Source organism: Ornithorhynchus anatinus, chromosome 1, assembly GCF_004115215.2.
Source record: "Ornithorhynchus anatinus isolate Pmale09 chromosome 1, mOrnAna1.pri.v4, whole genome shotgun sequence".
Taxonomy (NCBI): Eukaryota; Metazoa; Chordata; class Mammalia; order Monotremata; family Ornithorhynchidae; genus Ornithorhynchus; species Ornithorhynchus anatinus.
Genome location: NC_041728.1, coordinates 184,163,296 through 184,190,930, shown reverse-complemented (window position 1 = coordinate 184,190,930; position 27,635 = coordinate 184,163,296). Strand labels below are relative to the sequence as shown.

The following is a 27,635-nucleotide window of genomic DNA, read 5'->3' as shown; positions in this document are numbered from 1 at the left end:
GGGCATCGTCTGACAGGCAGAAGGAGGTCAAGGGGGTGAGCCGGGGGCCGGTGGGCAGGGCAGGGCCGAGCTGGGCCGGGCACCGACGGGGAGACCCTGTTCTTCAGATGCCGCCCCGGGAGCCCGCGGCCGAGCTCTCCCGCCCGCCCTCCGCCCTCCGGCCGCCCGCAGCTTGGGGCTTCGCCGTCCGATCCCGGCCTCCGGCCTCCTCCTCCGCACCGGGGGCTCTGGCTCGTGTAGCCCACAGGTGATCGATGGATCGGCGCTATTTATCGAGCGCGACCCAGAGACGCCGGGGCCGAGCTCGGGGCCTCTCCCTCCGGGACCGGGCCTGGGTCGCCGGCTCCGGTGAGCGGTGGCGATCCGGGCCGCGGCCGCCGGTTACGGTGACCGGCGGTGACCGGGGCCGGGCCGGCGGCCACGGTGACGGGTAGGTGACCACCGGTGTGGCCGGGCCGGCCGACGGCTCCGGGCGGCGATCCAGGCCGGGGCCGAGGCTACGGCGACCGGCGGCGATCGAGCCGGACCGACGCCGATGGCTGCGGGGACCGGCGGTGATCCGGGCCGGGGCCGCCGGCTACGGCGACCGGCGGTGACCCGGGCCGTAGAGGACGGCCACGGTGACCGGTGCTTCTCCAGCGCAAGGAGGTAAGATGATCCGCTGTTCTCCCCCGCCCTCCAGGACCGGCCGGGGGGCGGGAGGGGAACCCGAGAGGGTCAGCCGGCCGGGCTCGGGGCCCGGCGGCCTGTTTCCGAGCGGTCGGGAAAGTCGGGGGACCTCTCGATCCCTCCGGGGGGAGAGATCGATCTCTCCATCAGTCGATCGTACGTACGGAGCGCTTACTGCGTGCGGGGCCCTGTACTGAGCGCTTGGGAGCGAACGACCGAGCAGTGTGACAGATACATTCCCTGCTCCCAGCCCAGAGAAAGGATGACAGACTTAGTAGACGTGAGGATTATTCCTAATCATCATCATCATGGCATTGGTTAAGTTTATTCAATAGTATTTACTGAGCGCTTACTGTGCGCACGGCACCGTACTATCCAGACGCTGTACTGAGCGCTGGGATGGATACAGACAAATCCGGTTGGACGCCCCAGGCCCTCGCGGGGCACCGACGAGGGGAAGCTCGCTGACCCGGCCCGGTCGGCCCGGATGGACCCGCCTGTCTGGGGAACAGTCCGCGTCCCCGATCCTTTCCCCCGCCCTTTTCAAATAAGTGCCAACCTCCAATCATTCATTCAGCCGTATTTATTGGGCGCTTACCGTGAGCAGGGCACCGTACTGAGCGCTGGGAAGAAGGACAACACAACAATAAACAGACACGTTCCCGGCCCGCGGTGAGCTCCCCGTTTCCGGCCTGACGCTCGGCGCCTTCAGGGCAGGGATCCGGACTACTCACCCTGTTGTCCTCTCCCCGGCGCTCAGCTCAGTGCTCTGCACACAGTAGACACTCCATAAACAGCAGCGATCGACCGTGCGGCGGAAAAAGGCAGTTGTCTAAACTCCCCAGCACACGGGACGAACCTCCTCGCTAGCCCCGGGGGTGGTACCGGCCGACCGAAGGTCCGGGCTCCCGGAGGGCGCGACCCGTGCTCCCCGACGGCCAGGTGTGTGCTCCCCGAGAGCCGGGTCTGTGCTCCCCGAGGGCCGGATCTGTGCTCCCCGAGAGTAGGGTCTGTGCTTCCCGAGGGCCGGATCCGTGCTCCCCGAGGACTGGATCTGTGCTCCCCGAGAGCCGGGTCAGTGCTCCCCGAGGGCCGGATCCGTGCTCCCCGAGGACCGGATCTGTGCTCCCCGAGAGCCGGGTCAGTGCTCCCCGAGGGCCGGGTCCGCGCTCCCCGAGAGCCGGATCTGTGCTCCCGGAGGGCCTGTGTTCCCAGAGAGCCGGATCTCTGCTCCCCGAGAGCCGGGTGTGTGCTCCCCCCAAAGGCCGGGTCTGTGCTCCCCGAGAGCCGGGCGTGTGCTCCCCGAGGGCCGGGTCTGCGCTCCCCGAGAGTAGGATCTGTGCTTCCCGAGGGCCGGGTCCGCGCTCCCGGAGGGCCGGGCCCGGGGTCCCCGGGGGGGCCCGGGGGGCAGCTACACGTGGCTGGTGCAGCGGTCGGGCGGGGCGAAGCGCAGGCCGGGGTTGGCGCGGGTGCGTTCCCAGCCCCTGCGGATGCGGGCCAGCCTGCGCGCCGGCCAGGGCAGGAGCAGCAGGGCCCGGCCCGCCAGGACGCCGCAGGGCGGGACCAGGGCCAGCGTGAAGGTGGGCGGCAGGTAGAACTTGTAGCGGGCGGCGTCCCAGGCCCGCGTCCACCCGTAGGTCAGCGTGTGCAGCGTGGCCAGCGTCAGGGCCGCCAGGCCCAGCGTCGACTGCGGGGGGCAAACACGGGGGGGCGCTCTGCGGACTCCGCTCCCGCCGGGCCGGGGCCCCGGGGGAGGAGCGTCCGGGCTCCTGGGTTCCCCTCCCGCCCCCCGCCACTTATTATTATAGTATTTCTTAAGCGCTTACTATGTGCCAGGCACAGTAATAATAATCATGTCGGTAGGGGGTGAAGACCGTGAGCCCCACGTGGGACGACCCGGTGTCTACCCCAGCGCTTAGAGCAGCGCTCGGCACATAGTAAGCGCTTAACAAATACCGACATCATTTATTATTATTTGTTAAGCGCATTCTACGTGCCGAGCATTGTCCCAAGGGCGGGGGGAGATGCAAGGTCATCGGGCTGTTCCACGTGGGGCTCACGGTCTTCATCCCCATTTGAGGCAACTGAGGCTCAGAGAAGTGAAGCGACCTGCCCAACGTCACACGACTGACAAGTGGCGGAGCCGGGATTAGAACCCATGACCTCTGACTCCCAAACCCGGGCTCTTGCCCCAAAGCTCTGCCCACGGTAAACTCTCAATACGTAGGATCGATAATAATAATAGTAATAATTGTGGTATTTGCTAAGTGCTTACTATGAGCCGGGCACTGTGCTAAGCACTAGGGCGGATCGAAGCAAATCGGGTTGGACACGGTCCCTGTCCCTCGTGGGGCTCACGGTCTTCATCCCCATTTGACAGATGAGGCCACTGAGGCTCAGAGAAGGGAAGTGACTTGCCCAAAGTCCCACGACTGACAAGTGGTGGAGCCGGGATTAGAATCCATGACCTCTGACTCCCAAACCCGGGCTCAATCTCCATTTTACAGATAAGATCACTGAGGCCCAGGGAAGTGACGCGACTGGCCCCGGGTCACACACGGCAGACCAGTGACAGAGCCGGGATGAGAACCCAGGTCCTTCTGACTCCCAGGCCCGGGTACTACCCACTAGGCCACCCTGCTTCGCATCCCATTCTCATTCTCAGAAGCAGCGTGGCTCAGTGGAAAGAGCCCGGGCTTGGGAGTCAGAGGTCATGGGTTCGAATCCCGGCTCTGCCACTTGGCAGCTGGGTGACTGTGGGCGAGTCACCTCACTTCTCTGGGCCTCAGTTCCCTCTTCTATAAAATGGGGATGAAGACCGGGAGCCTCACGTGGGACAACCTGATGACCCTGTATCTCCCCCAGCGCTTAGAACGGTGCTCTGCACAAGCCCTTAACGAATACCAACATTATTATTATTATTATTATTATCCCGCCCCCTGCCACTTGCCTGCCGGGGGCCTCCAGGGGGCACGTCCCTTCGGGCCTCTGGGGACTCAGTTTCCTCCTTGGAAAAAGGGGAGTCCACCCCGGTCCTCCCCCGCGTCTAGACCGTGGGCCGGTTGTGGGCGGGGAATGCGTCCTTTTATCGTTGGATTGGACTCTCCCAAGCGCTCAGTACGGTGCTCTGCACCCGGTAAGCGCTCGATAAACCCGACAGCGAACGAATAAAGCGCGCGGGACCCTGTCCCGAGCGCTCAACCCCTCGACCGGCCCCCGCGGCCCCCCAGGGCCCCCCGACCTGCACGAAGCTGAACTCGGTCCAGTTGAGGGAGTCGGCGACGGAGGGCAGCGAGGCGACGGCCAGCACCGACAGCAGGCCGAGGGCCAGGATGCCCAGCGACAGGTAGATCTCCATCCGCCACACCTCCTCCTCCTTCCAGGCCGAGCTCACGTTGGATGCCACCTGCGGGGACGGGAAGGCGGGCGGGGGTGGGCAGGGGGCACACGGTCACCCCACCGGGGGCCGCCCACCCGCCCGCCCGCGCCGCAGACCACTGGACGCTTGAATCGTCCATTCCGAGCGCTTAGTACAGCGCTCCGCACATAGCAAACGCTCAATAAATACTATCGAACGAATGACACGAAGATGACGACGGCCCTCACGCCCGGACGACCCCGTCGGGAACGCCAACCGTCATGGGAGGTCCGGGCCCGGAACGCTGGTCGTTACTGGAGGACCGGGCCGGGAACGCCGGCCACTGGGGAGGAACGGGCCAGGAACCCCGGAACGGGCCGGGAACGCCAACCGTTACGGGAGGGGCGGGCCGGGGAAATTGGCAATTTGGGGAGGATTGGGCCTGCAACGCCGGCCGTTACCGGAGGCCCGGGCTGGGAATGCCAGTCGCTAGGGTAGGACCGGGCTGGAAATGCCAACTGTTATGGGAGGACCGGGGGGGAAATGCCGGCTGTTATGGGAGGATCGGGCCCACAGTACCAGCCGATATTGCAGGACCGGGCTGGGCACGCCGGCCATTAATAATAATAATAATAATAATAATGATAATAATAATGTTGGTATTTGTTAAGCGCTTACTACGTGCAGAGCACCGTTGTAAGCGCCGGGGGAGATACAGGCTCATCAGGTTGTCCCCCGTGGGGCTCCCGGTCTTCATCCCCATTTTCCAGATGAGGTCACTGAGGCCCAGAGAAGTGAAGTGACTCGCCCACGGTCACACAGCTGACGGGTGGGGAAGCCGGGACTAGAACCCATGACCTCTGGTTCCCAAGGCCAGGCTCTTTCCACCGAGCCCCGCTGCTTCTCATTATGGGAGGACCGGGCCCGGAATGCCAAACGTCACACGAGAACTAGGCCCGAACGCCTGCCGTTCCCGGAGCTGGGACACCGGCCCCTACGGGAGGGCCGGGCCCATCGGGCCGGGTCTGTCGGACGGCGGCACGACGAGGCGGGGGCGGACGGGCGCCGCGGAGGCCGGGCGGCCCCGGCCCGAGGCGACCCTCCCACCTTCCCCCGGCCCGGCGGGCACCTGCAGGACGGCGTCGTCGATGAGGCGATAGCGGTGGGCCCGGCGCAGGGGCAGGCAGGCGCTGTAGAGGCCGTGCAGGGCGGCGGCCAGGAAGGCCAGCAGGCCCAGCTGCTTGCGGTGGCGCATCCAGCGGTCCAGCGGGGCGGGGAAGGGCCGGTACTTGGTGCCGCGCCGCAGCTGCAGGCCGGCCGCCAGCGGGCCGGGCGCGTAGACCAGCGCCAGCAGCACCAGGGCCGCGCAGGGCAGCGACGTGTTGACCAGGGCCAGGGGCAGCAGGTAGAGGCGGTCGCGGCCCCGGCGCAGGTAGGGATGCAGCACGTCGCGGACCGCGTTGTAGGCGTAGAAGGCGAGGAAGAGGAGCAGGGCCAGGCGGGCCGGCAGCCTCCAGGAGGGCAGCAGCCTCAGCGGGCGGGCCTCCAGCTCCCAGGCCGACGACAGCGGCCCCGCCTCCGCCGGCCAGAACCCCATGGCCCTCGCCAGCTCGCCCACGCGGGCCCTGGCCTCGGGCTGGTCGCCGCACAGCGGCACCTGGGGGGGGGGCGGCCCGGGGGGCCGGAAGGCGGACGGTCACGCCGGGCCACCCGTTGGGTCATTCGATGGTATTTGTCGCGCGCTGACTGCGCGCGGAGCGCCCGACTCAGCGCTTGGTCCGTCCCCTCGGCCTCCCCCCGGCCGAGAGCCTCTCTGCGCCCCACCCCCTGGCGGCCCCCCTCCTGGTGACCCCCTCTCTCGAGGACCGCTCCCCGGCAGCGCGCCCTCCTCCTGGCGGTCCCCCTCCCCCCGGCACGGGCTTGGGAGGCAGAGGACGTGGGCTCCGATCCCGGCTCCGCCACTTGTCCGCTGCGTGACCTCGGGCGAGCCGCGTCACTTCTCTGGGCCTCAGCGACCCCATGAGTAAAATGGGGATGAAGACCGCGAGCCCCACGTGGGACAACCCGATGACCTTGTAACCCCCCCCAGCGATTAGAACAGTGCTTGGCAAATAGTAAGTGCTTAACAAATACAAATACAAATAATAACAATAATAATAATAATAATCCCCCCCTCCCGATGACCCTTCCTCCTGGCGGACCACCTCCCACCATGACCCCTTCCCCTGGCGGTTCCCCTCCCGGTGACCCCTGCCCCAGGGAACCTCCTTCCCCTGGCATCCCCCCTCCCAGCGATCCCTCCCTCTGGTGACCCCCCCACCCCAGCAACCCCTCACCCTGGCATCCCTTCTCCCCCTCCCGGCCCCCTTCCCGGTGACCCTCCTCCCGGGGATATCCCGGACCCCCCTCCCGCTAGCAGCCCCCTTGCTCCGTTGCCAAATTGTCCATTTCAAGCGCTTAGTACAGTGCTCTGCACAGAGTAAGCGCTCAATAAATACTATTGAATGAATGCCTATTGTTATTATGGTATTTGTTAAGGGCTATATTCCAAAGCACTGTCCAAAGCACTGGGGTAGATAGAAGGTACAAGATAGCGAAAGGAAGCCTCCTTTCTGATCTCCCATCCTCCTTCCTCTCCCCGCTCCAGTCCCGACTTCTTCTCCCCGCTGCCCGGATCTTCTGTCTGCAGAAGCGCTCGGGCCTGTCACTCCCCTCCTCCAAAGCCTCCAGGGGTTGCCTATCAACCTTCACACGAAGCAAAAACTCCTCACTCTTGGCTTCAAAGCCGTCCATCCCCTCGCTCCCTCCTACCTCACCTCTCTTCTCTCCTTCTCCGTCCCAGCCGGCACACTCCGCTCCTCCGCCGCCGCTCGCCTCCCCCCCGGGCCTCCCTCCTTCTCGCCCGTCCCGCCGCCGACCCCCGGCCCGCGTCCTCCCGCCGTCCCGGGACGCCCTCCCTCCTCACCTCCGCCAGACTCCCTCTCTTCCCCTCTTCAAAGCCCCCCCGAGAGCTCGCCTCCTCCGGGAGGCCTTCCCACACTGAGCCCTCCCTCTCCCTCCGCTCCTCCTCCCCTCCCCATTCCCCCGACTCCCTCCCTCTGCTCTACCCCCTTCCCGTCCCCTCAGCACTTGTTTTTATGTGTATATATTATTTATGACTCTATTTTATTAATGATATGTATGTATCGATGACTCTATTTATTCTGTTGGTGTTGATGCCTGTCTGCTTCTTTTGTTTTGTTGTCTGTTTCCCCCTTTTAGACTGTGAGCCCCTCGCTGGGCAGGGATTGTCTCTCTCTGTGGCCGGATTGTCCGTTCCAAGCGCTTAGTACGGTGCTCTGCACACAGTAAGCGCTCAATAAATGCGACCGAATGACTGAATTCATGAAAAGGTCATCGGCCACGCGGGGCTCACGGTCTTAATCGCCATTTTCCAGATGAGGGAACCGAGGCCCAGAGAAGTGTTGTCTGTCTCCCCCTTCTAGACCGTGAGCCCGTCGTTGGGTGGGGATGGTCTCCATCGGTTGCCCAACTGTACTTTCCAAGGGCTTAGACCAGTGCTGTGCACACAGTAAGCGCTCAGTAAATACGAACGAATGAATCAAGTGACGTTCCCAGAGTCCGACACAGCAGACAAGTGGCGGAGCCGCCCCCGGAGCACAGGCGCACGAATACACCCCCCCACCCCATCCGTTGGGTCGTATTTATCGAGCGCTTACGGGGCGCAGGGCACCGTACGAAGTGCGTACAGTCCCACGGCTGTCACGTACCTGCCTGTTGCCGTCCCGGGGTCCCTGCTGCAGGGTCCAGGCGGACAGCCCGTTGAAGCCCTTGACGACGAAGCTGGCGGGGAAGAGGGAGGCCAGGTGCTCGGCGTTGGACTGGCCGGGGCCCGGCGCCGGCCCGCCCGGCTCGCCGGCGTTGCTGACGTCCACCAGGATCTTTCCGGCCAGCCGGGCGGCCAGGGGCCCCAGCGTGCGGTAATGCTCCCGGAAGACGGCCACGAAGACCACGTCCGCCGGCCCCACCGCCTCCGCCTGGGGGACCACCGAGGCCGCCTCCGGGAAGAGGCCCGCCACGCGCTTGGGGTTCCTGCTGCCCACCAGCACCCGGAACCCCGAGCCCACCAGGCGGGAGGCCAGCGAGCGGGCGAAGTCCCCGCTGCCCAGGATGGCCACCGCCCGGCCCGGGGGCGGGGACCGGGGGGGCGGGAGGACGGCCTCGCTCTCCTCGCCCGGCGGGCCGATCAGGGGCTTGGCCATGTCTCCGGACATCCCGTCGGCTGCGGAGAGAAGCGGGCGTGCGGTCAGTGGCCATCGGATCGGATTTATCGAGCGCTTGCTACGTGCACGGCACCGGACTAGGCGCTTGGGAGAGCACGACAGAAAAATCGGCGGACGCATCTCCCGCCCACGATGAGCTTCCAGTCTTGAGGGGGAGACGGACGTGGAATATGAATAAATGAATGAGGGACGTGGACATAAGCGGGGCTGGGAGGGGGGATGAAGAAAGGGAGCGAGAGAAGGGGGGGTGCAGTCAGGGAAGGCTTCTTGGAGGAGATGGGCCTTCGATAAGGCTTTGATGGGTGAGGGAGAGTCCTCGTCTGTCGGCTATGAGGAAGGAGGGCGTTCCAGGCCAGAGGCAGGACGCGGGCCAGAGGTTAGCGGCGAGATAGGCTATTATTGCTATTGTTCTCGTCTCCCCCGATTAGACCGTGAGCCCGTCAAAGGGCAGGGACTGTCTCTATCTGGTACCCATTTGTCCATTCCTAGCGCTTAGTACAGTGCTCTGCACAGAGTAAGCGCTCAATGAATACTATTGAATGAATGATAGGCGAGACGGACAGTGAGCAGGTTGGCGCTTGAGGAGCCAAGCGTGCGGGCCGGGTGGAGGACAGCAGCGAGGTGAGGTCGGAGGGGGCGAGGGAATGGGGTTATTTCATTCATTCAAATTGTATTTATTGAGCGTTTATTGTGTGCGGAACACTATACTAAGCGCTTGGGAGAGTACACTCTATCAATGGGCACATTCTCTATCCGTAACGGCTCGGCCACTTGTCAGCTGTGTGACTGTGGGCAAGTCACTTCACTTCTCTGGGCCTCAGTGACCTCATCTGTCAAATGGGGATGAAGACTGTGAGCCCCACGTGGGACGACCTGATTCCCCTGTGTCTACCCCAGCGCTCAGAACAGTGCTCGGCACATAGTAATCGCTTAACAAATACCAACGTTATTATTATTATAACGAGCTCACAGTCTAGAGGGGGAGAAAGACAGACCAATATAAATAAAGTGAATGGTGAGGTTCTCCATGCCCCCCTAACCCCACGACCCCGGAGGGGTGAGGGACCCTTTTAGACCCGTGGTTGGGCAGGGATTGTCTCTTATCTGTTGCCGAATTGTCCATTCCAAGCACTTAGTACAGTGTTCTGCACACAGTAAGCGCTCAATAAATAGGATTGAATGAATGAATGACCCTGCCGCCGCCCCCGCCTGAGGCTTTGATTGATCTGCGCTCCCGGGAACGCCAGTCCAGCCAACGCCCCCATCTCCCCTCAGCAGGCCCGGGCCATGCCAGGGGGCGGGCAGCGGGTGGGCCCCGTGTCCGTCCCCCTCTCCTCCGCTGGGCCAGGGGCCCCGCCGCCGGGAACAGGGGAGACGCTGTGGACCCGCCCCCCACCCCTCAAAACCCCGCTGCTTCCACCACCTGATCGTCACTGGGCTGGGTGACCCTGGGCAAGTCACTTGACTTCTCTGGGCCTCATTTCCCTCCTCTCTAAAATGGGGATCGAGACTGAGAGCCCCACGTGGGACGGGGACTGGGTCCAACCCGACTGACTTGTACCTCTCTCAGTGCTTGGAGAAGCAGCGTGGCTCAATGGATAGAGCCTGGGCTGGGGAGTCAGAGGTCATGGGTTCGAATCCCAGCTCTGCCACTTGTCAGCTGGGTGACTGTGGGCAAGTCACTTAACTTCTCTGGGCCTCAGTTACCTCATCTGTAAAATGGGGATTAACTGTGAGCCTCACATGGGACGACCTGATTCCCCTGTATCTACCCCAGCGCTTAGAACAGTGTTCTGCACATAGTAAGCGCTTAACAAATACCAACATTAGTACAGTGCCCTGCACTTTGGAAGTACTTAACAAAGACCACCACAATGATTATCATTTGGGGGACAGGACTGTGTCTGACTTTTATCATTATTATTATTATGGTATTTGTTAAGCGCTTATTATGTGCCAAGCACCGTTCTAAGCGCCGGGGTGGATACAAAGTAATCAGGTTGTCCCATGTGGGGTTCACTGTCTTAATCCCCATTTCATAGATGAGGGAACTGAGGCCCAGAGAAGTGAAGCGGCTCGCCCAAAGTCACACAGCTGACATGCAATAGTATTTATTCAATAGTATTTATTGAGCGCTTACTATGTGCAGAACACTGTACTAAGCGCTTGGAATGAACAAGTCGGCAACAGATAGAGACGGTCCCTGCCGTTTGACGGGCTTACGGCCTAATCGACGGGCTTACAAGCGGCGGAGCCGGGATTAGAACCCACGTCCTCTGACTCCCAAGCCAGGGTTCTTTCCACTGAGCCACGCTGCTTATCTTGTCTCTGTTCCCAGTGCTTGGGGGCACTGTAAATGATTTCCAGTTATTACCGTCATCTGTACTGTACGTTACTGTGGCCAGGGAATGTGTCTGTTGTTGTACTGTCCTCTCCCAAGTGTTTAGCACAGTGCTTCGCAAACAGTAAGCGCTCAATAAATACGACCGACTGACCGAATGATCTCTGCCCACCCCCCCGGCAACCATCCGCCTGCCATGAGCTGGGGCCGGGCAGGCGTCCGGCTGGAAGGAGTTCACCCATGCCCCACAAACCCCGGAGATCGATGAGAGCGGCCGCAGTTGGACCGGGGAGGGTAGGGGTCAAGGGTCATGGGCCCGGGCGTCGGACTGGAGGCTGGCCCATGCCAGGGCACGGTGACATCGCCTCTCTGCCAGGGGGTGGTTTGAGGCAGGACCTTGTCTGCCCCATCTACACTGGGGGCTTTCCAAAGGCGGGGGTGGGGTGGGTGGTGCGTACTCGTGTGTGTGCACGTGTGTACATAAGCGCGCCGGAGAGGGGGGGCACGACGGGAAACTGGCAAAGCTCAGAGGAGAAATTCCCACTCCACCCAGGGGGGCTCCCTGGCCCAGCCAGGTCAGGGGGACCACCGAGGCGCGGTGACTGGGGACCTGGGTGACCGATCGGAGGTGTCCGGGGGGCCCAGAGAGGAAAACGGGGCCGGGGGAGGAGATGAGAGGAAAAGGGAGTAGCAAGGGGAGAGGACAAGGGAGGGGAAGGAGGAGAAGGAGGGAAGGAATGTACCTCTTAGACTGCACTTTCCCAAGCGCTTAGTACAGTGCTCTGCACACAGTAAGGGCTCAAATACAAATGACTGACTGAGAAAAGAGAAGGGGAGAAGAGAGGATGAGGATGGGAGAAAGGGGAAGGGGAGAAGTACTGTGAGTCTTAGCGGTTGATGGTTTTGGATGTTTCTTTTCTGTAGTTATTCCAACCATTTGCCCCCCAAAACACATGTCCTTTAGTTTTTCAGTCAGAAGCAAGGAAATTACATCCCCTGGCCGCCTCCTCCCTCCCCTCCTTTCTCTCTTTCTCCATCCTGGGCCGCACACTCCGCTCCTCTGCCGCCGCTCACCTCCTCCCCGGGCCTCCGGCTCGCCTGTCCGGACGCTGACCCCCGGCCCACGTCCCGCCTCCGGCCCGGAACCCCCTCCCTCCTCAAATCCCACAGATGATGACTCTCCCCGCCCTTCAAAGCCCTACTGAAGGCCCACCTCCTCCGAGAGGCCTTCCCAGACTAAGCCCCCCTTTTCCTCATCTCCCCCTCCCTTCTGCGTCCCCCTGACTCGCTCCCTTTGCTCTTCCCTCCTCTTCCCACCACAGAACTTATGTCTCTATATGTCGTTTTATTTATATCGATGTCTATTTACTTGTATTGATGTCTGTCTCCCCCGGGCCCCCCAGACTGTGAGCTTGATGTGGGCAGGGATTGTCTCTTTTTATTGCCGTAATGGACTTTCCCAAGAGTACTGCGCAGTCGGTGCTCAATAAAGACGATTGAATGAAAGAATGAATGAGAAGAGAGAATGAGGAAGAGGAGAGGACACAAGGAGGGGAGAAAGAGGAAGCAGAGAAAGAGGAAGGAGAGAAGAGAGGATGAGGAGCGGGAAGAGGAAGGAGAGAAGAGAAAACGGGGGGGAGGGGAGAATAATGATAATGGCACTTCTTAATAATAATAATTATGGTATTTGTTAAGCGCTTACTATGTGCAGAGCACTGTTCTAAACTAATCAGATTGTCCCACGTGGGGCTCACGTTTTTTAATCCCCTTTTTTTTTTTTTTTTTACAGATGAGGTAACTGAGACACAGAGAAGTGAAGTAAACTTGCCCTAGGTCACGCAACTGGCAAGTGGCGGAGCTGGGATTCGAACCCATGACCTCTGACTCCCAAGCCCGTGCTCTTTCCAGTAAGCCGTGCCGCTTCTCTAAGCACTTACTGTGTGCCAAGCACTGTTCTATGTGCCAGTTCCTGTCCCACATAGGGCTCTTCAAATGGGTCTTAATCCCATTTTACAGGTGAAGGAACTGAGGCCCAGAGAAGTGAAGTGACTTGCCAAAGGTCACACAGCAGGTATGTGGCGGAGCCGGGATTAGAACCCATGACCTGACTCCCACGGCTATGATTTTCTCACTGAGCTACAAGGAGGAGAGAGGACGAGGAGGGTAGGAAGGGGAAAAGGAGAGGGGAAGGAGGAGAAAAGTAAAGGGGAGGGAGGGGAGAGGGGAAATGGAGAGGAGAAAGGAAAGGAGAGAAGAGAGGAAGGCAGGACTTGAGGAGAAGCAGGTCCGGAGCGCCCGAGGGGGATGGGAGCCGGGGGGTGGGGTACCCCGACTTTGTGGGGGCGGGCGGCAGCCGTCCGTCCGTCCGACTGTCCGGCGACGCGGCCGGCTCGGGGGGCAAGCCGGGCCTAGCGTCCTCCGGGGGAGGTGACACCCACCTGTCATGGCCGCTGCGACGCTCACGGAGGTCCCGGGGTGGGCCTGGAAACCTGGAACAGAGGAAGCGGCACATCAGGGACCCCGGTCATTTTATCGAGCGCTTACTGTGTTCAAAGCACTGTACTAAGCATCTGGGAGAGGACGACAGAACGATAAACAGACACATTCCCTGCCCACAAGGAGCTGACCGTCTAGAGGAGCCCCGGCCCGGACCCCGGATCCTGAAGCAGGAGCCGATGAGAAGGTGCTGCCGGCTCGAATCGGTAAATCCTGTCGGTTCCACCTCATTCATTCATTCAGTCGTGTTTACTGAGCGCTTACTGGGTGCAGAGCACTGGACTAAGCGCTTGGGAAAATACGATACAACAATAAAAAGTGGCATTCCTTGCCTAGAGCGCGCTTTCGGTTGTGAGCGGGTAGACATGGTATTGATGGTATGGAGGCCTGACTACTTGTTTTGTTTTGCTGTCTCCTCTTTTTCGACTTTGAGCCCGTCATTGGGCAGGGACTGTCTCTGTTGCCCAATTGTCCATTCCAAGCGCTTAGTACAGTGCTCCGCACACGGTAAGCGCTCAAGAAAGACGACTGAATGAAGGGATGACAGACATCAATACAGATAAATAAAATGACAGCTATGGACATGAATGGGACTCAGCAGGAGAAGACAGGAGAAGAGGAAAGGAGAGCTTAGGCCTTTTGGAGGAGATGGGCCTTCAATAAGGACCTCCACAACGTGGCTAAAATCCGCCTTTCCTCTCCCTCCAAACTGCTCTCACGTTAATCCACTCACTTCTCCTCTCCCCGCCGTGATGACCGTATCGGCCTCCTCGCCGACCTCCCTGCCTCCTGTCTCTCCCCGCTCCATACTTCACTCAGCCGCCCCGATCACTTTTCTACAAAACCATTCAGTGTCCCCACTCCTTAAGACCCTGCAGGGGTTGCCCGATCACCTCCGCATCAAACAAAAACCGGTCACCGTCGGCTTTCAAGCCGGACGTCAGGTCGCCCCTCCTCCCTCCCCTGGCCGCTCTCCTCCTCCTCCCGGCCCGCACGCTCCGCTCCTCTCCTCTACTGGTCACCTTCTCAGTGGGCCTCTGTCTCGTCTATCTCCGTGCCGACCTCTCGCCCACATCCCGCCTCTGGCCCGGGACGCCCTCCCTCCTCAAATCCCACAGACGATGACTCTCCCCGCCTTCAAAGCCTTCCTGAAGGCCCATCTCCTCCAAGCTGCCTTCCCAGACTGCGCCCGCCTTTCCTCTTCTCCCACTCCCTTCTGCGTCGCCCTGACTTGCCCCCTTCATTCCCCCCATCCCGGCCCCACACCACTTATGTCCATCTCTGTGTGACTCTGGGCAGGTCACTTAACTTCTCTGTGCCTCAGTGACCTCATCTGTAAAATGGGGATGAAGACTGGGAGCCCCACGTGGGACAACCTGATTCCCCTGTGTCTCCCCCAGCGCTTAGAACAGTGCTCTGCACATAGTAAGCGCTTAACAAGTACCAAGATTATTATTATTATCTCTGTCATTTTATTTATTTCTATTCACGTCTGTCTCCCCATCAAGACTGTGAGCTCTCTGTGGACAGGGAATGGGTCTGATATATTGTTCTATTGGACTCTCCCAAGCGCTTAGTACAGTCCTCTGCACAGAGTAAGCGCTCGATAAAAAACTACTGATTGACTGACTTTTGGTAGTTTATATTTATGTCTGTCTCCCCCTCAAGACTGTGAGCTCCTTGAGGGCAAGGATCATTTTCCCCTCCTTTCCCTCTGCTCCTCCCCCTCTCCCTTCCCCTCCCCTCAGCCCGGTGCTCCTCCGCTCATTTGTATAGATTTTTATTACCCTATTTATTTTGTTAATGACATGTACATCCCCTTGATTCTATTTATTGCTATTGTTTTTGTCTGCCTGTCTCCCCCAACTAGACTGTAAGACCATCAGTGGGCAGGGATTGTCTCTATCTGTTGCCGAATTGTCCATTCCAAGCGCTTAGTAGAGTGCTCTGCACATAGTAAGCGCTCAATAAATACTACTGAATGAATGAATGTCTACCAACTCTACTGTCCTCTCCCAATAAGCCGAATGGCCTGGTGGCTAAAGACGGAGCCTGGGAGCCAGAAGGACCTGGGTTCTAATCCCGGCTCCGCCATTTGTCTGCTGTGTGACCTTGGGCAAGTCACTTCACTTCTCTGGGCCTCAGTTCCCTCATCTGTAAAACGGGGATGAAGACTGTAAGCACACGGTAAACACTCAATAAATACGATTGAATGAATGAATGAGAGGGACTGTGTCCAACTGGATTCTCTTGTATCTACATCAGCACTTAGTATTCATTCATTCAATCGTATTTATTGAGCGCTTACTGTGTGCAGAGCACTATACTAAGTGCTTGGAATGGACAATCCCGCAACAGATAGAGACAATCCCTGCCCAACAACGGGCTCACAGTCTAAACGGGGGAGACACAACAAGACAAAACATTAGTCCGGCGTCAGTATCATCAAGATAAATAGAATCATAGAGATAGACACATCATTAACAAAATAAATAGAGTAATAAATAATATATACAAATATGCCCAGTGCTGAGGGGAGGGGAAGGGGGAAGAGCAGAGGGCGGGAGGAGGGGGAATGGGGAGGGGAGGAGGAGCGGAGGGAATGGGAGGGCTCAGTGTGGGAAGGCCTCCTGGAGGAGGTGACCTGTCAGGAGGGCTTTGAAGAGGGGAAGCGAGTTAGTTTTAGTTCAGTGCCTGGCACATAGTAAGTCCTTAAAAAAAATCCCATTAAAAAAAAAAAAAATAGATGTCCAGCTCATTAGGGGCAGGGATCATATCTACTAACGCTATTGTCCTCTCCCAAGCGTTCAGTACAGTGGTTCGCCACATAGGAGACTATCAGGTCCTTGAGAGCAGGGATCTTGTCTATTAACTCTGATGTACTCTCCAAGTGCTCAGTACAGTGCTCTGTGGACAGTAAGCGCTCAGTCAGCTCATCTCTAGACTGTCAGATCGTGGTGGGCAGGGAATGGATCTGATTATTGTTCTCTTGTCCCCGCCCAAGCGCTTAGTACAGTGCTCTGCACACGGAAAGCACTCAATAAATGCGATTGAATGAATGAACGAATACCACTGATAGATGGATCGAGGCACCCTTCTCGCATACCCCCCCAGCTTGCACTCTTCGCTCCTCTCCAGCCACCGCTGGCCACTCACCCCCATCCTCCCCCTGGCCTGGTCCTCCCTCCCTCTTTCATTCATTCAATCGTATTTATTGAGAGCTTAACGTGTGCAAAGCACTGTACTAAGCGCTTGGGAGGGTTCACTATATCAACACACAGACACATTTCCCTGTCTACAATGAGCTCACAGTCTAGCGGGGGAAACGGACATTAATATACGTAAGTTAATAAATTACAGATAACTACCATGTGGGGTTTAGGCCGGGAGGGAGGATGGATAAAGGGAGCAAGTCGGGGCGAAGCAGAAGGGAGCGGGAGAAGAGGAAAAGGGGGGCTTAGGGAAGGCCTCCTGGAGGAGGCGAGTCTTCAGAAGGGCTTTGAAGAGGGAGAGAGTAGTGATCTGTCCGATATGAGGAGGGAGGGGGTTCCAGGCCAGAGGCAGGACGTAGGCAAGAGGTCGGCGGCGGGACGGGCGAGATCGAGGGACAGCGGGAAGGTTGGCGTTAGAGGAACGGAGCGTGCGGGCCGGGCTGGAGGAGGAGGGCGGCCGGGGAGGGAGGAGGGGGCCCCCTCCCTCCCTCTTCCCCTCTGATGCTCCCACTTTCTTCCCCTCTGATGCTCCCACTTTCTTCCCCTCTGGTGCTCCCATTTTCTTCCCATCTGGTGCTCCCACTTTCTTCCCCTCTGATGCTCCCACTTGTTTCCCCTCTGGTGCTCCCACTCTCTTCCCATCTGCTGCTCCCTCCTTTTTGACATCTGGTGCTCCCACTCTCGTCCCATCCGCTGCTCCCTCCCTCTTCCCATCTGCTGCTCCTTCCAGATGGGTGCTCCCTTCTTCTTCCCATCCCCCTAGACTGTCAGCTCACTGTGGGCAAGGAATCTGTTTCTTGTTCTGTTGGCCTCTCCCAGGCCCTTACTACAGTGCTCTGCACAGAGTAAGCGCCCAATAAATACAATCGACTGACCCACTGTAAACTCGTTACGGGCGGGGAACATGGCTGCTGATTCTGAGGTGTTGGATTCTCCCAAGCGCTTAGGACAGTGCTCTGCGCCTAGTAGCTGAAGAAGCAGCGTGGCGCAGTGGGAAGAGCACGGGCTTTGGAGTCAGGGCTCATGAGTTCGAATCCCAGCTCTGCCACTTGTCAGCTGTGTGACTGTGGGCAAGTCACTTCACTTCTCTGTGCCTCAGTTCCCTCATCTGTAAAATGGGGATTAAGTGTGAGCCCCACGTGGGACAACCTGATTCCCCTGTGTTTACCCCAGCGCTTAGAACAGTGCTCGGCACATAGTAAGCGCTTAACAAATACCAACATTATTATTATTAGTAGGTGCTCAATTCGTCATTGGGCAGGGATTGTCTCTATCCATTGCTGAACTGTACATTCCAAGCGCTTAGTACAGTGCTCTGCACATGGTAAGCGCTCAATAAATACTATTGAATGAATAAATACCACTGATTGATCGGGCAATTCACCCCTCTCCCTAGAGGGACTAGGGGATTTTCCCAAGTGGTTTCCTCCTCTCCCCATTTGATCTTTCCAACGGCCGGCGCTTCGGCACTTCCTCTTCTTCTGAGCACTTAAGGACTTTCACACTCCTACGTACACAAACCCTTGCAACATGTGTACTTAACTCCTAAACTCTATTACTTCCTCCCGTCTGGAAATTACTGGGAGCCAGAAGGTCACGGGTTCCAATCCCGGCTCCGCCACTTACTTGTCTGCCGTGTGGCCTTGGACCAGCCGCTTCACTTCTCTGAGCCTCAGTTCCCTCATCTGGAAAATGGGGATTTAGGCCGCGAGCCCCACGTGGGACAGGGACTGTATCCAACCCGATTTGCTTGGATCCATCCCAGTGCTTAGTACAGTGCTTGGCGCATAGTAAGCGCTTAACAAAAACCACAAATATTATTATTATTATTGTTAGAGCTCCCCTTCCCCGCCCTAGACTGTCAACTCCTTGATGACAGGGATTAATAATAATGCTTTGTGCTAGGCATTGTTCTAAGCACTGGGGTAAATATGAGTTGGGTGGGATACAGTCCCCGTCAGGCTCACGGTCTTAATCCTCATTTTCCAGATGAGGGAACGGAGGCCCAGAGAAGTGAAGTGACTAGCCCAAGGTCACCCAGCAGACAAGGGGTGGAGCCAGGATTAGAACTCATGACCTTCTGACTCGCAGGCCCGGGCTCTACCCATTAGACCACGCAGGGATTGGGTCGGATAACTCTTTCGGACTCTCCCAAGTCCCTGGGCAGTCCTCGTAACACGGTAGATTGTCAGCTCATCATTAGTATTATCATGATTATTATAGGAAAGCGGCACGGCCTAGTGGGTAGAGCCCAGGCCTGGGAGTCAGAAGGTCATGGGTTCTAATTCTGCCTCTGCCACTTGTCTGCCGTGTGACCTGCGCATTTTACTTCTTTTACCTCATCTGTGAAATGGGGACTGAGACGGCCCCATGTGGGACGGGGACTGCGTCCAACCTGATTTGCTTGGATCCACCCCAGCATCGAGTACAGTGCCTGGCACATAGTGAGCACTTTTCAAATGCCGTAATTACTATTAATAATAATTACGGCATTTGTTTAGCACCTACTATGTACCAAGCATTTAAGAGCAGGGATTATGTCTACTAAGTCCACTGGACTTTCTCAAGCACTCGGCACAGTGCTCGGCACAGAGTGGACCGTCAGCTCCCGCCTCCTCTTCCCGGGCCTGGGTGCACGGACCCGGGCTGAAGTGACCCGTCCTCCCTTCATGGCGGGCAGGGCCGGGCAAGGCCACAGCAACCTGAGAGGCAGCGGGGCTCAGTGGCAAGAGTCCAGGCTCGGGAGTCAGAGGACGTGGGTTCTAATCCCGGCTCCGCCGCTTGTCTGCTGTGTGACCTTGGGCAAGCCACTTAGCTTCTCTGATCCTCAGTGACCTCATCTGTAAAATGGGGATTAAGACTGTGAGCCCCACGTGAGACAACCTGATCACCTTGTTTCCCCCCAGTGCTTAGAACAGTGCATTAACAAATACCAGCATTATTATTATTATTATTGTCTGAGCCTCAGTTCCCTCATCTGTAAAACGGGGATGAAGATTGTGAGCCCCACGTGGGACAACCTGATGACCTGGTATCTCCCCCAGCGCTTAGAACGGTGCGCGGCACATAGTAAGCACTTAAATACCATAACCATAAAAATAATAACCTTATCCCCCTAGGAGTGAGCAGAGTCAATGAGTCCCACTTCTTCTTTCCTCTCCTTTGTCTCTCTCCTTTCTCCCCATCCCCGCTCCCCAGGACAGCGGGCCCGGGAGCCTTGAGCCGGCCGAGGTGACCCACCCTCGCTCGGGGACGGGCAGGGCAAGATCACCCTTTTACCCCTAGCAACGAGGAGAGTCACCGACACCCGCCTCTTCCTCCCTCTCCCTCTCTCTTCTCCCGCTCTCTGCTCCCCAGGACAGCGGGCCCGAGAGCGTGGCACCGGCTGAGGTAAACCACCCTGCCCTCATTCATTCAATAGTATTTATTGAGCGCTTACCATGTGCAGAGCACTGTACTAAGCGCTTGGAAAGGACAAATCGGTAACAGATAGAGACAGTCCCTGCCCTTTGACGGGCTTACGGTCTAATCGACGGGCTTACAGTCTAATGAACCTTTTCTCTCTAGGAGAGTCAACGATCCCCGCCTCCTCCTCTCTCTTTTCCCGCAGTTATAATACTGATGGTATTTGTTAAGCGCTGACTATGTACCAAGCACTATTCTAAACGCTGGGGTAGATACAGGTCATCAGGTTGTCCCACGGGGGGGCTCGCGGTCTTCAACCCCATTTTACAGATGAGGAGACTGAGGCCCAGAGAAGTGAAGTAATAATAATGTTGGTATTTGTTAAGCGCTTACTATGTGCAGAGCACTGTTCTAAGCGCTGGGGTAGACACAGGGGAATCAGGTGGTCCCACGTGGGGCTCCCAGTCTTCATCCCCATTTTACAGATGAGTTAACTGAGGCACAGAGAAGTGAAGTGACTTGCCCACAGTCACCCAGCTGACAAGTGGCAGAGCTGGGATTTGAACTCGTGACCTCTGACTCCAAAGCCCGGGCTCTTTCCACTGAGCCACGCTGTGAAGTGACTTGCCCGAGGTCACACAGCTGATAATAATAATGATGATGGGAGTTGTTCAGCGCTGACTATCTGCCAAGCAATGTTCTAAGCACTGGGGTAGATCAGGTTGTCCCACGTCAACAGGTCAAGGTCATCAGGTTGCCCCACGTGGGGCTCACAGTCTTAGTGCAATGCCTGGCACATAGTTAAGTGCTTAACAAATACCTTCATTATTATTATTATTGTTAATATTTAATCCCCATTTTACAGATGAGGTAACTGAGGTGCAGAGAAGTTATTAATAATGATAATAATAATAATAATGATGATGGTATTTGTTAAGTGCTTACTATGTGCCAAGCACTGTTCTAAGCACTGGAGTAGATACCAGGTCATCAGGTTGTCCCTCATGGGGCTCACATTTTTAATCTCCATTTTGCAGATGAGGTAACTGAGGCATAGAGACGTTAAGTGACTTCTCGCCCCAGGTCACCCAGTGGACAAGTGGCGGTGCCGGGATTAGAACCCCTGATCTCTGACTCCCAAACCCGGGCTCTTTTCACTAAGCCAAACGACATGCCCAAAGGCACACAGCTGATAAGTGGCGGAGCCGGGATTAGAACCCACGACCTCTGACTTCCCAGCCCGGGCTCTTGCCACCGAGCCACGCTGCTTCTCTAATAATAGTAATGATCATTAAAAATTATGGTATTTATTAAGCGGTTACTATGTGCTGAGCACTGTTCTAAGTGCTGGGGTGGCTACAAGGTCATCGGGTTGCCCCACATGTTGTCCCGGTTTTAATCCCCACAGATGAGGGAACTGAGGCACAAAGAAGCGAAGCGACTTGCCCAAGGTCACACAGCAGACGGGTGGCTGAGGCGGCATTAGAACCCGCGTCCTCTGACTCCCAAGCCCGGGCTCTCTTCACTAAGCCAAATGACTTGCCCAAAGGCACACAGCCGATAATAATAATAACGTTGGTATTTGTTAAGCGCTGACTATGTGCCGAGCACTGTCCTGAGCACTGGGGGAGATACAGAGTCATCAAGGTTGTCCCAAGTGGGGCTCACGGCTAATCCCCATTTTCCAGATGAGGTCACTGAAGCCCAGAGAAGTGAAGTGACTCGCCCACGGTCACCCAGCTAAGTGGCAGAGCTGGGATTAGAACCCACGACCTCTGACTCCCCAGCCCGGGCTCTTGCCACTGAGCCACGCTGCTTCTCACAGCGTGCCCGCAAGAAAGCGGGCCGGTGAGGGTGGATCCGCCTGAGGGAAACCACCTTCCTTTCTTGGCGGGCAGAGGCAGGGCCGGGCCGGGGCAGGGCCGGGCCGCCTCAACCTTGTCCCCCAGCAATGAGGAGGGTCAACGCCGCCCACGTCTTCCTCTTCCTCCTCCTGCTCCTCCTCCTCCGCCCGCCAGCAATTTGAACAACGAAAGTATTTGTTAAGCGCTTACTAGGTGCCGAGCACTGTTCTAAGCGCTGGGGTAGACACGGGAATCAGGATGGCCCACCTGGGGCTCACGGTCTTAATCCCCATTTTCCAGATGAGGTCACTGAGGCCCAGAGAAGTGAAGTGACTCGCCCACAGTCACCCAGCTGACGAGTGGCAGGGTTGGGATGCGAACTCATGAACTGTGACTCCAAAGCCCGGGCTCTTGCCACCGAGCCACGCTGCTTCTCTAATTTCCCCAAGCGCGTCAGTTTAGGCGGGCATTGGCACCCCCGTGCGCTGGGCCTCGAGCCCAATGCCCGCCCGCCCTGGGCCCGCTACGATCCTGCCCCTCTGCCCCGGCCACCCCCCTCCCCAGCTATACACACACCCAAAAATACACAAACACGCACCCGCACGGAGCTAGGAAGCCAACTCCAAGAAACGGCGTGGCTTACTGGCAAGAGCCCGGGCCGGGGAGGCAGAGGACGTGGGTTCTAATCGCGCCCCAGCCGCTGGTCGGCTCAGTGACCTTGGGAAGCCACTCCATTTCTCTGGGCCTCGGTTACCTCATCTGTAAAATCTGTAAGGCCGTGAGCCCCACGTGGGACAACCCGATGACCCTGTATCTATGCCAGCGCTTAGAACGGGGCTCGGCACACGGTTCATTCAACCGTATTTACTGAACGCTTACTGCGTGCGGAGCACTGTACTGAGCGCTTGGGAAGTACAATTCAGCAACAAATCGAGACAATCCCTGCCCACCCCGGGCTCACCGTCTAGAACACCATCACATACACCTACCAGCTGCTTTAAGTGCAGATCCTGTGCAGAGCACTGTGTTCACCGCTGAGGTAGATGGAGGATAATTCCTTCATTCAATTGTATTTATTGAGCACTTACTGTGTGCAAAGCACTGTACTGAGCACTTGGCCCCACAGACAGACACATTTCCTGCCCACAAGGAACTCATCAGATAGTAATAACTGTGGCATTTGTTAATCATTTATAGCGCCCCAAGCACTGCGCTAAGCACTGGGAATAAAGACGAGATAAGCGAGTCACATACAGTCCCTGTCGCACAAATAATAATAATTGTTGTATCTGTGAAGCATTTACTACGTGCAGGGCACTGTACTAAACACTGAGATGGGTACAAGCCAATCGGGTGGGACCCAGTCCCTGTCCCATGTGGGGCTCACAGTCCCAATCCCCATTTTACAGATGAGGGAACTGAGTTCCCGAAAAATAATAATAACGGTATGTGTTAAGCGCTTACTATGTGCAGAGCACTGTTCTGTGCGCTGGGGTAGATACAAGGTGATCAGGTTGTCCCACGTGGGACTCACAGTCTTCACCCCCATTTTACAGATAAGGTCACTGAGGCACAGAGAGGTGAAGTGACGTGCTCCAAGTCAAACAACAGACAAACGGTGGAGCCGGGATTCGAACCCACGTCCTCTGACTCCAAAGACTGGGCTCTTTCCACTCAGCCATGCTGCTTCTCTAAGTGAAGTGACTTGTCTGACCAGTGGGGGAGGCGGCATCAGAACCCAGGTCCTCTTTTTTTTAAAGAACGTATTTGTTAAGTGCTCTATCCTAGCACTGTACTAAGCACCGGGGTAGATAATAATAATGAAGTTGGTATTTGTTAAGCACTTACTCCGTGCAGAGCACTGTTCTAATAATAGTGTTGGCATTTGTTAAGCGCTTACTCTGTGCAAAGCACTGTTCTAAGCGCTGTGGGGGATTCAAGGTCATCAGGTTGTCATTCATTCAATAGTATTTATTGAGCGCTTACTATGTGCAGAGCACTGGACTAAGCGCTTGGAATGAACCACGTGGGGCTCCCAGTCTTCATCCCCATTTTCCAGATGAGGTCACGGAGGCACGGAGAAGTAAAGTGACTTACCCAGAGTCACCCAGCTGGCAAGCGGCGGAGCCGGCATTAGAACCCACGACCTCTGACTCCCCAGCCCGGGCCCTTTCCACTGAGCCGCGCTGCTTCGCTAGTAAGCGCTTAACAAATACTATAATTCATAATAATAATAATTATGGTATTTGTTAAGCGCTTTCTATGTGCAGAGCACTGTTCTAAGCGCTGGGGTAGCTACAGGGTCATCAGATTGTCCCACGTGAGGCTCACAGTTTTTAATCCCCATTTTTACAGATGAGGTGACTGAGGCACAAAGAAGTGAAGTGACTTGCCCAAGGTCACACAGCTGACAAGTGGTGGAGCCGGGATTCGAACCCACCACCTCCGACTCTCAAGCCCGTGCTCTTTCCACTAAGCCACGCTGCTTCTCTAAATCAGTGACTGAGCGGAGGGGGTCGGGTTGGTCCTCTGGGAGAGGACCGCTCCCCTCGCCCCCGCGGGACCCCGGGCTTTTGGGGGGCTGGGAGAGGAGGGGGGGAGCGGGGGGCAGTGGGGGAGGCGTGAGGGAATTGGGGGGGAAGGGAGGGGGTCCCGGAGCTGCCGTCCAGGATGGGGTGGGGTGGGAAGGAAGGGGAGGGGTCGTCCGGCCAGGGCAACTTCCCTCCTGGCGCCCGCTGGCCTCGCCTCCCCCGGGGGGGGGGTCGCTTTCAGAGCCAGGGCTGGGGGGGCTTCCTCCCCGCTCCCACCAAGCCCCCGGTGCAGACCCCCATGGAGAGGGGCGGGGGTCGGACCCCAGAGGGAGGCAGCATGGCCTCATAATAATGTTGGCATTTGTTAAGCGCTTACTAGGTGCAAAGCACCGTTCTAAGCGCTGCGACAGATACAGGGTGATGAGTTGTCCCTCGTGGGGCTCCCGGTCTTCATCCCCATTTTCCAGAGGAGGGAACTGAGGCCCAGAGAAGCAAAGTGACTCGGCCCAAAGTCACACAGCTGCCAAGTGGCGGAGCTGGGATTCGAACCCATGACCTCTGACTCCCAAGCCCAGGCTTTTTCCACTGAGCCCCGCTGCTTCTCTTGACTAGTGGCAAGAGCCCGGACTTGGGGGTCAGAGGTTGTGGGTTCTAATCCCGACTCTCCCACTTGTCAGCTCTATGACTTTTGGAAAGAGCACGGGTTGGGGAGTCAGAGGTCATGGGTTCGAACCCCAGCTCTGCCACTTGCCAGCTGGGTGACTTTGGGCAAGTCACTTCACTTCTCGGTGCCTCAGTTCCCTCGTCTGTAAAATGGGGATTAAGACTGTGAGCCCCACGTGGGACAACCCAATTCCCCTGTGTCTACCCCAGCGCTTAGAACAGTGCTGGGCACAAGTAAGCGCTTAACAAATACCAACATTATTATTATCATCTGTAAAATGGGGATTAACTGTGAGCCTCACATGAGACAACCTGATTCCCCTGTATCTACCCCAGCGCTTAGAACATAGTACACCTAGTAAGCGCTTAACAAATACCAACATTATTTCCCTTCTCTGGGTCTCGGTGAGCTCATCTGGAAAGTGGGGATGAAGGCTGTGAGCCCCACGTGGGACAAGCTGATCACCTCGGATCTTCCCCCGTGCTAAGAACAGTGCTTGGCACAGAGTAAGCGCTTAACAAATACCATTATTATTATTATTATCACAGCTGGGAGCCCCCCCCACCCATAAACCTGGGGGAGTCCCATGGCTTCTCTAGGGAGGGGGGCCCCCCCAATCATCATAATGGGCAAGTCACTTCACTTCTCTGGGCCTCAGTTCCCTCATCTGGAAAATGGGGATGAAGACTGTGAGCCCACGTGGGACAACCTGACTACCCTGCATCTACCCCAGTGCTCTGCACATAGTAAGCGCTTAACAAATACCAACATTATGATAATAATAACGGTATTTGTTGAGTGCTTCACTGTGTGCCAGGCGCTGTACTGAGCGCTCGGGGAGACAGAAGCTAATCGGGTTGGGGCCGGTCCCCGGCCCACGTGGGCAGCGCGGTCTCAACCCCCACTTTACGGATGGGGGAACTGAGGCCCAGGGAAGTGACTTGCCCAGGGTCACCCGGCAGACGGAGCCGGGGTGAGAGCCCGGGGGCTTCTGCCTCTCAGGGTCCCGGAACAGGGGCGGGGGTCGCCCCGGGCCCCTCGGGCCGCACGTGGCCCCGTCCCCCCGCCAGGTCCCCCCCTCCCCACTGTCCCGGGGGTCCCGGGGGTCTGGCGGGGGCGGGGGGGGGGGGTCTCTGGGGAGGGGGGAGGGATCTGTCCGGAGGAAGGGGGGGGTCCTGGGGGTCACGGGGACAAGTCCGGGGGAAAGAGGGGGTCTGTCCGGGGGTCACAGGGGTCAGGTGGGGGGGGCTGTTCGGGGGTCACAGGGACAAATCCGGGGGAAAGGTGGGGGGTCTGTCCGGGGGGATCTCTGGGAAGGGGGCAGGGGTCTATCCGGGAGTCACAGGGACAAGTCCGGGGGAAAGGGGGGCGGTCTGTCCGGCGGTCACAGGGACAAGTCCGGGGGAAAGAGGGGAGTCTGTCCGGGGGGGATCTCTGGCGAGGGGCCAGGGGTCTGTCCGGGGGCCACAGGGGTCTGTCCGAAGGAAAGACGGGGGGCGGGGTCTGTCCGGGGGAGATCTCTGGGGAGGGGGCAGGGGTCTGTCCGGGGGTCACCGGGACAAGTCCGGGGGAAAGGGGGGCGGTCTGTCCGGGGAGATCTCTGGGAAGGGGGCAGGGGTCTATCCGGGCGTCACAGGGGCCTGTCCGGAGGAAAGAGGGGAGCCTGTCCGGGGGGGATCTCTGGCGAGGGGCCAGGGGTCTGTCCGGGGGCCACAGGGACAAGTCCGGGGGAAAGGGGGGCGGTCTGTCCGGGGGTCACAGGGGTCTGTCCGGAGGAAAGACGGGGGGGGGGTCTGTCCGGGGGGATCTCTGGGGAGGGAGCAGGGGTCTGTCCGAGGGTCACGGGGACAAGTCCGGGGGAAAGGGGTGGTCTGTCCAGGGGGGGATCTCTGGGAAGGGGGCAGGGGTCTGTCCGGGGGTCACAGGGGCCTGTCCGGAGGAAAGAGGGGGGTCTGTCCGGGAGGGATCTCTGGGGAGGGGGCAGGGGGCAGTCCGGGGGTCACAGGGACAAGTCCGGGGGAAAGGGGGGCGGTCTGTCCGGGGGGGATCCCTGGGGAGGGGGCAGGGGTCAGTCCGGGGGGCTGCCCGGAGGAAGTCAGGGGGAGCTCCCCGGGGGGCTCCGGGAGCCCCTCTCACCTTGTCCTGGGGTCCCGCGGGGAGGGTCGGGCCGGGCCGGGCCCGGGCGGAGCCTGGGGGGGGCGGGGGGAGGTCGGCGGGGACCACGTGGCTCCCGGAGCCCCTCCCGCCCTAATCGACAACGGGCAGGCCCCGCTCCGCCCCCCCGGCCCTCCGCCCCCGGGCCTGCTCTTCCTATTTGTTGAGCGCTTACTATGTGCGGGGCACTGTTCTAAGCGCTGGGGGGAGATACAAGGTCATCAGGTTGTCCCACGTGGGGCTCCCGGCCTTCATCCCCCTCTGACAGATGACTGAGGCCCAGAGAAGTGACCAGACTGGCCCACAGTCACACAGCTAAGTGGCAGGGTCGGGATTCGAACCCATGACCTCGGACTCCCCAACCCCGGGCTCTTTAATAATGATAATAGTTATTGTTAATCGCTTACTATGTGCAGGGCACTGTTCTAAACGCTGGGGTAGATAGGGGGTCATCGGGTCGTCCCACGTGAGGCTCCCAGTTAATCCCCATTTGACAGATGAGGGAACTGAGGCCCAGAGACGTGAAGTGACTCGCCCACAGTCACCCAGCTGACAAGGGGCAGAGCCGGGATTCGAACCCGTGACCTCTGACTCCCAAGCCTGGGCTCTTTCCACTGAGCCACGCTGGGCCTCCCGCTCGCCGCCTCTTCCTCCCCGTCCCCACCACTTTCATTCCAG

General features: G+C 58.3%; 1 protein-coding gene across 1 annotated transcript; it reads right to left on the bottom strand.

Moving 5' to 3' along the window:
• Positions 1 to 1,993: 1,993 nt before the first annotated feature.
• STEAP3 (STEAP3 metalloreductase) lies at positions 1,994 to 26,968 on the bottom strand. Its single transcript, XM_029075780.2, has 6 exons — positions 26,940 to 26,968; positions 13,090 to 13,140; positions 7,798 to 8,309; positions 5,157 to 5,684; positions 3,911 to 4,075; positions 1,994 to 2,356 (listed from the first exon to the last, which is right to left on the bottom strand). The coding sequence occupies exons 2-6, from the start codon at positions 13,094 to 13,096 to the stop codon at positions 2,081 to 2,083; spliced, it is 1,488 nt and encodes a 495-aa protein (XP_028931613.1). The 5' UTR covers positions 13,097 to 13,140; positions 26,940 to 26,968; the 3' UTR covers positions 1,994 to 2,080.
• Positions 26,969 to 27,635: the final 667 nt, after the last annotated feature.